At 39.6% G+C, this 8,064-nt stretch overlaps 2 protein-coding genes across 11 annotated transcripts in view; one reads left to right on the top strand and one right to left on the bottom strand.

Annotated features, from left to right (window-relative positions):
* The window catches only part of kiaa1328 (KIAA1328 ortholog), a 20,845-nt gene extending 15,831 nt beyond the window's left edge, over positions 1-5,014 (bottom strand). Inside the window, exons 1-5 of one of the 5 annotated variants that reach the window (XM_020592593.1) lie at positions 4,515-4,628; positions 3,966-4,001; positions 3,593-3,858; positions 3,325-3,425; positions 3,040-3,155 (exon numbers count right to left, since the gene is read on the bottom strand). In XM_020592593.1, coding sequence (XP_020448249.1) covers positions 3,040-3,155; positions 3,325-3,425; positions 3,593-3,858; positions 3,966-4,001; positions 4,515-4,569 — 574 coding nt within the window. In that variant the 5' untranslated portion in view covers positions 4,570-4,628. Of the gene's footprint in view, positions 1-3,039; positions 3,156-3,324; positions 3,426-3,592; positions 3,859-3,965; positions 4,002-4,377; positions 4,412-4,514; positions 4,629-4,992 lie in introns of those variants that run through there. The other 4 variants (XM_020592591.1, XM_020592589.1, XM_020592590.1 and 1 more) reach the window with 4 other exon arrangements.
* The window catches only part of tpgs2 (tubulin polyglutamylase complex subunit 2), a 13,612-nt gene continuing 10,267 nt past the window's right edge, over positions 4,720-8,064 (top strand). Inside the window, exons 1-7 of one of the 6 annotated variants that reach the window (XM_020592610.1) lie at positions 4,720-4,775; positions 5,022-5,101; positions 5,183-5,270; positions 5,428-5,568; positions 5,713-5,826; positions 5,922-6,085; positions 6,609-6,859. In XM_020592610.1, the coding sequence (XP_020448266.1) occupies positions 5,027-5,101; positions 5,183-5,270; positions 5,428-5,568; positions 5,713-5,826; positions 5,922-6,085; positions 6,609-6,859 (833 nt within the window). In that variant the 5' untranslated portion in view covers positions 4,720-4,775; positions 5,022-5,026. Of the gene's footprint in view, positions 4,910-5,021; positions 5,102-5,182; positions 5,271-5,427; positions 5,569-5,712; positions 5,827-5,921; positions 6,086-6,605; positions 7,242-8,064 lie in introns of those variants that run through there. The other 5 variants (XM_020592607.1, XM_020592608.1, XM_020592609.1 and 2 more) reach the window with 5 other exon arrangements.

Consider the following 8,064-nt stretch of genomic DNA (forward strand, 5'->3'; position numbering starts at 1 on the left):
AGAGTGATGTGAATGAATGTGTGTGTGTAAGGAAGCAATGATGGGAAATTAATAGAAAAAGACTGTTTACATAATTGCCTCAGAAGTACTAAATCAAGAGAAGAGCCACAAGTACAAATCACATAATAAGTCAAAAAATAATGCGACGTGTTGGCTAACAATTATTTTGACAATTGTTTTAAAATTCCAAGAGCAAACATACAGAAAACTGTTCTCATCAGACATCCACAGCCATTTTCATTGCTATGCCTACAAATGGAAAGATAATAAATAAAAAAAACCTTTGTTTTTAGACAGAGACTAATTAGATTCTTGCTGAATCCTTAGTCATGACATCTGTACATATTCTCTTGTGTCTATGAAATATGTCAATTGCCCACAATTCACAAAGCCAAAAATCGGCACAATACTCAGTAAAGATGATTCAATGTCACCTTAATTTAATTTTGATTATTTTAGCAAAAATTCAGTGCATTATTTATTTCAAAATAAGTCCATGACTGGTTCAATTTGATTTGATCATATTCAGCTAAGCAGTTAAGCTGATTCACTGTACAATATTATAAACTTCACACTAAGAAATCAGTTATAATGACATTTATTTTGAAAGCCAACCTTTAGCCTCAAATGACAGCAGCTCTGTGCTTTTACATTTTCAAAATTTACACTCAGCAGAATAGAGCTCTCACAAAAAAGTTCTCAGCTCAACAAGTCAAAGCCTCACTATTTGTAAGGCCAACATGTACTACTTTGGTGAAAAAACATTGCCAATAAACAGAGTACACCTTAACACCTGGCTTTAACCACAACTCTTCCTGTATTCTTAGAACAAAAGGTAAGATACACAACACTCACAACAACACTCACGAAGTTGTGCATAAGAACAACGATGATACAATTCTCAAAAGCAAGCTTCTTATGTACACTTATTAGAAAACACGCCCTTCATAGAACCTGATTTTCACATTGTAAAGGTTATCCATCCAAAACATGGGAGGGTAAAAATGCATTGAGCTCTAGCAATCCTCTGTCACAACATGCAGCATTTTTCAGTGACATATCCTAACAGGGCTATTATTCTCCACTCTCTATGGCCTCAGGTTTCCCCCCAGTTGTTTCAACTCAGTAAATGCCATTAGCCATAGCACCTGCTGTGCCTTGTTCTGGATATAGCAAGTAGAACAGTCCACTGTGTTAGTAACGCCACTTTGACTTCTGACAACATGCCTTGAAGTTAAAAAAAAAAGACATCCTTCCTTTCTGAAACACAAACTCAGTCCTCTGTGCCAGTCAGTTCCAAATGTCAGCTAAACACCCAAATATCAAGGGTACTTTTTCCTTCTCATCTTGCGTGGCTTGGGGCTAAGGTACAGCCCTACATTCTTTATACTCCTGACCAGCCTCAATCTTGGTACGATAAGATAAGCAGAGGCATAATGGAATTAGACTTGACAAGATTCTCATTCAATGTGTTTGCCTTTAGTGTCTCCTTAACCTTTCAGTGAAGCGCTGGAACCTTCTGCCTGAGAAGAGCCTTCATGACTCTAGCACACACTTTAAAAGACGACGTTATCCCCCCCCCAAGGTGCTTGGATCCCAATGCTTTTTCCTCTCAAATACGTTTTTAATGGAGTTTAGAAGTTTGGTGTAAATGCCAAGTCTCTGAGCCAAAGTGCCTTTAATTGAGTTGTGCTTTCTTAATTTTCCCCGCTGTCGTTGCCAATCGTGCAATTTACCAGCTGGGTCAATTACTGTTCATATTTTGCAACGTTTTAACCCAAATTGACTGCTGGCCATGTTCTGGTTTGACCTGAATGAAATTGTTATGAAGATAGTAGGTGGGTTGTGGGGCGCAATAAACAGGATACTGTTTCTAAAACTATAGCACTAATCTTATGCTAGGCAATCAGGAATCAGCTGGTAACCTACAGTAGCTGTTCTCATTTTGTAGGACAAACTGAGGGATATTCTATGATTAATGTTCAACGTTCAGGGAGGGTTACAAAAGCACATGGTGGAAGCAAACACTGTGGTATTCTTAATACATATCAAAACTCATATTTGCATGATACAGTGATTCAGATGGTTCAAGCCACGACACAATTCTAAAAATGATTCTGTACACAACAGCAGATAAACTGCCAGCACTAGCAAAAGACAACTGCAGCAGGCATCAGAAAATTTAGAATCTGCTCTATTTCTGTCTTTTGTATCAAACTGAAAGGTCTTGGCCAAAGACTGTATATGGTCTTACCTAAGACAACACTGCCCCCTGCAGACTTTATTATGGAGTAACGCATACAGCAACAGAACCATTTATCCAGCAATAATTAATTAGTGGATTTTTAAGAACATTTTAGGGGGACAGGCAACAGGTTTTAATTTCAAACAAAGACTACAGTGGCTGAATTTTCTGATTAGTCCCTCCTTTTAAGCTGAAGTTGTGCTAATCAGTGAAAGAAATGAATCATGTTTCCATCTTATTACACCTTTACAAATTTTTGTGACATTTCCTCTGGTTAAATGGTCTTGGTAAATGGTCTTATACTTGTATAGCGCCTTTCTATGCTTTTACAGCACACTCAAAGCGCTTTCACATTATTCGACCATTCACCCATTCACACTCTCAAGCACTCACACACCGGTGACATCACCGGGAGCAACTGGGGGTTCAGTGTCTTGCTCAAGGACACCTCGACATGTTGACTGGACAAACTGGGAATCGAACCGCTGCTAATCCTCCGGTTAGGAAACGACCCGCTCTACCTCCTGAGCCGCAGCCGCCCATTAAACAATACATTTCTTGCAGGGCATTCTTTAAACCTATTGTAGCACCATCATTCCACTTTCAAAATAGTGTGTCAAGTGCATCTTATCATAGTTTTAGCATACATTATCGAAAACTTTTTCACACTGATAGAACCATCATATCCAAGAAATGTCGAGTGAACTCTGTGCATCACATTTTGCATAGCAGTGCACAGTATATAATGTACCAAATTGCAACCAACACATCATCAACTTCATTTTAAAGGATACTCTCCCTCTCATGTGCTATGATCAGGTTTTGTTGTTCCAGCTGTTGGATCTTGTGTTCAAAATGTTCTTGTTCATCTTTCAGACGCTGCACTGACTCTTCTCTCTCCTCACTCACTCTGAGAAACAACAAATAAAGAACAGCCTTTACGGTTAAGTGGTCAGCACAACGTATGCCACTGTGAAAGGATAAAAAGACAGAGTACAGAATTAAACTTTCAGTTATTCTATTCATGCATATTAACAGCAAACACTGTCTCAGAGCTCAGTGTCATATACGGCTGCTACCTGGCTAGTTCTTCAATGAGGTTTGCAATTCGGCGTTTATCTTCAGGACAGAGGTCCTTCAAACAGACCTGGCTCCTGACCCTGCTGCTCTCAGAGATTACCTGGGCAAAGAATTGTTTGCAAGTCTAAGAAGATATTAAAGGTGACTAATGGGAAATTCTGTGAGCCTAATTGGATCCTTCCTTGTATTGTATTCAGATTATTTGCATTCCCTCCATCCATGAAAAGGAAAGAAGAGAAAAATACCCTACACAAAGCAATCGTTTACCTGAGATGAAGGGAGAAAAGTATCCAAGGCTGGAGAAAGGTGCTCTTTGGTAGCAGAAGAAATGTGACTGATTGACACTTTATCTTTAGTATACACTCCAATGTGCTCTCTTTGTAAGTGCTCCTGTTTCTTCCAGCCTTTCTTTTGTGTAGCCTCAGCCTTGCAATCTGTGCTACGCCTGGATTGCATCTTGGTACCTCTTTTACCAGGTATGCCCATGCTGCCTGGTAGCAAACTGGAAGTTGTCTTCAGCTCTGTGTCCACTCCTGCCACAGTTTGTGGAAGAAGAGGATGATACCATTAGGTAAATAAAATTCTTGCGGGCTGTGTTCATATTTTGTCTAAACAACGTTACTGACACAATGACACTCACCTGGAACAAACACTACGGGCTGTTCCTCATCTGACACTGTAAACAAAGCAAATGAAAGATATAAGCATTTAAGTTAACGGTTAATGAAGTTTAATTAAAGCTGTTAAGTTATAGTGGTTATTTCCTAATCCTAACTGTCAAATCAATAATTTGCCCGTTTCCTATTCCTGAGAAAACAGCCAGCTAACTTGTCTTATGTTTGCAATCACGTACCAAGAAAACACAATGCTAGCTTTCTATTGCAAATTGACTTTTGGTCAGTGGCACTGATAAACCTAACAGGGTAGATTGTTAATGACAGTGCGCATTAAAACTTTGACCATCGAGTTTTAATATACAATAGGTGACGTTAACGTAACTTAATAAATGTAACGTTAAAGGTTAAAGTCAGAGCTAACGTTAGCCGTCTCACTTCCTCAAAAATAACTTTCCATCCCTGACAGACAAGTTACAACTGTAAGACTCGTTCGGAAACTTTTACAACTTCCAATAAGGCATGTGCAAATGGGCACTGGAAAAGAAAGCTAATATAAAAAGAAGTACAGATACCGCCATCCATCCAAAATATCCCCGAATTTCCATTTTTTGTTGCTGCTGCCGCCATGTTGAATCAACCGCCACTACTCCCAGGGAGCCAAGCGTTGCTAAGGTATTGTAGTTCCGCCTTTGTTTTACAACTGGAGAGCCGATTGGTTGTTCTGTAAAGAGTTGGCTTTCTATTGGCTTAAAAGTGTGTCAATTTTTCGTTAAAGCTGCACGTGACGTTTTCTGTTTATGGTGCATTTGAGTGAGGTGAATGATGCAGTTAAGGCAAGCTTTAGAGGATGCTTTAAAAGATTTTCAAAAATTTATGTTTATAGTCCTCTAAATGGAAGAGCTAAAAGACGGATTGGCTTTTAAAGGTGTTGCCGAAAGGCTGACGCTTGGTATTATTCGAATACTAGGTGCGTAGGATAGGTTTTACAAATAATGTCAAGTTAGCTAGCAAAGAGGTGTTGTGAATGTAGCCGTACTGTAGTAACCTTACATTTCATTCATTTGCCCCTTTTGTGCCAGAAAACATGCCTGGTGTTGTTGATGTGCGTTTCGCAGATGGGGAGCCTGCAGAGAAGAGGAGCCTGCTATCATGGGAACAGGTGAAAAAACGTTAAAGATGATAAAGAAAATTCTCATGTACATTGTTACAGTATAGCAAATCAGCTATATATCTTCCCCAGAAAAACACTTGTATTTTGCCAGAGGACCTGCGAGATTTTTATCTGACAACTGACGGATTTACACTAACCTGGAGCGTTAAACTAGACAGTAAGTGACCCGACAAGTTATGTTCCAAGGTTCTCACAAAAGTCTTAATTTATTTAAAAGAAATTATACTATTGAGATAATACAGTAGCATGTACTAAAGCTTTAGATATTTTTCGTTAAAGATTCATGTTTAGTTCTATGACTGTCTGTCTTTCAGATGAGTGTGTTCCCCTAGGACACATGGTGATTAACAGTGTGGCCAAGCTACACCCGCTGTTGCAGCCAGTATCACTCTTCTCTCTTCCTAATGCACCCTCACTGGCTGACCTGGACTGGGAGGAGAATAGCACAGAAAGTGGTAAAAACCCACCTGTCAGAGCTTCATGTGGGCATCTCATGTTCAATTAAGTCTGGTTATGTGTGCTAAGTTGTGCAGAAACCAGGCTACTGAATGAAATGATGATTGGAAAGTAAATACAGATTCAATAACACTCTTTACCAGGGTCAGCACATGCTCCTGCAGCACCCCATTTTGATTCCCGGAGCCGGATCTTTGAGCTGGATTCATGTGGTGAGAATGGCAAAGTGTGTCTGGTCTACAAAAACTGCACCCCAGGTGTTTTGTTTATTGCATTTTTCATTATTTCTCTAAACAATATTGTTAAACTAATAATTGTATATAATTTAGTTGTTTTTCTTTGTGTTTTCCAGGTGTAGTTGCCCAGCAGAGTGAAATATGGTTCCTCGATCGCTCTCTGCGCTGGCATTTTCTGACGGCAACTTTTACCTCCTACTATCGACTGATGATAACCCACCTTGGTCTGCCTGAGTGGCAATATGCCTTCACCCCATATGGCCCCAGCCCCCAGGCCAAGGTAGCAGGAGGTCCTAATCACCCTTTAAAGATGATGTACTCTGCCATGTGTAAAACATTGAGTTGATGCAGTACTATACAGCTGTAACTATAATTTAACATGATGTTCTTCTTCCCTTAGTTTTTCAAAGCTATAAGAATTTATCAAACCATGTGTAGTTGTAATATATTAAATTGTATTATAGGCTTAATATAATTATCCTGAAGTCATTTCAGGTGTATAGAATACATTTTATTAATTTTGTTCCCTTTACAGTGAACTGTAGTGGTGGCTGATTTAAACTTAACAACGCATAGCATAAAAATGTCTAACCTCAGCTTCTTAGAAAAGAGAATTGCAGACTAGTCCTCCAGTACTGGCTGCCTTTTTATTCATTTACACTAAATTTCACAGTTTGACATAATAAATGACACTGCTGGAGGTAAAGTAACTAGTAGGATTTGTGCAAATTCTTTGTAGCATCTCTACTGTTATATCAATTTTGTAATTGACACCTTATATGTTTTTTGTTTTATATAAGTAGGACATGGTTTTAGACTACATCCTGTTCCCTCTGCAGCAGTGGGCATCCCTGTACCAGCCCCTAACCTTCGGCTGTGAGCTCAGCCTGTCTGATCCTGCTGGAGATTCTTATCTCAACAAGCTGGATCCTTCGAAGGCCTTCAAAGTCAAAGCCAAGGTCCCCACCCCCAAGAAGAAGCAGTTAACTCAGTGCATCTTGGGGAACACTACCAAGAGCCAAGGCAGCACAGGAAGGCATAGTGGAGCAAAACGGTGAGAAGGTTCCCTTCTAAGGAAAACTTTATCTCTCTTTTATCAGTTTTCCTGGCTCAACACAAGGCGATGTGGAGGCAACATAGCATGTAGAAGATGTTTCTAACCTTGCATATGTTTAGGTAGTTGCAAAAAAACCTTGCCATACTTTTAAGTAGACATGGAATATCCTGATCACTGAAGTAATTATTTTTGTTTAGCTTTACCTGCTAAGTGCTAGTGATGGAGAAATACTTATTAACAGCCTTATTTTACACAGAGTTTACTAGTGACACCCCCTGTTGTAATTCAAAGGAGCCATTTCATGTATAGTCTGACATTGTAACAAATTATTCAACTTCTAACAATTAAAAACTCAGTAGTAGTTTATAACTAAAAATGATATGAGGTTTTTGACTGCTGTGATTCTGGAAGATATTATCATTGGTTGTGCTTTTGCTCTTTCAAGCTATGAGGAGCCAACTACCACTCATCTTCAAAAAGACATGTTTAACACCATGTATAGGGCATTATTATTATTATTATTATCATTCATTTATTTATTTATTACATGCACTGTAATTTCCATGTTCATGCAAGTGGTCCCCTTGCTGATTGTTGCAAAGGATGACACAGAGGTTTTGTTAGCTGCTATTGCTTCAATAATTTAAAAGAAATATCAGTGATTGTGTTATTTGTTCATCTTCTGCAAAAAAATGGCTCTAGTGTTGTCTCCAGCCTTTTTGATTGTAATTAGTTACTATAGCTACCATGGATAGCAGCAATGAGCAATTGATCCTGTCAGCTTTGCTATTCAAAATGTCTAATAGTGTATACTCTATACTATACTGTATTGCAGCCATTCTCTAGTAACTTGATTAAATGAATTACATAAATCATAAGAAGGGGGACCGGAGGGTGTGTTCCAACTATAGGGGGATCACACTCCTCAGCCTCCCCGGGAAAGTCTATGCCAGGGTACTGGAGAGGAGAATTCGACCGATAGTCGAACCTCGAATTCAGGAGGAACAATGCGGTTTTCGTCCTGGCCGTGGAACACTGGACCAGCTCTATACCCTCTTCAAGGTGGCGGAGAGTTCATGGGAGTTTGCCCAACCAGTCCACATGTGCTGCGTGGATCTGGAGAAGGCATTCGACCGTGTCCCTCGCAGCGCCCTGTGGGGGGTGCTCCGGGAGTACGGGGTCCGGGGCCCTTTGCTAAGGGC

This window comes from Monopterus albus, unplaced genomic scaffold, assembly GCF_001952655.1.
Source record: "Monopterus albus unplaced genomic scaffold, M_albus_1.0 scaffold18.1, whole genome shotgun sequence".
Lineage (NCBI taxonomy): Eukaryota > Metazoa > Chordata > Actinopteri > Synbranchiformes > Synbranchidae > Monopterus > Monopterus albus.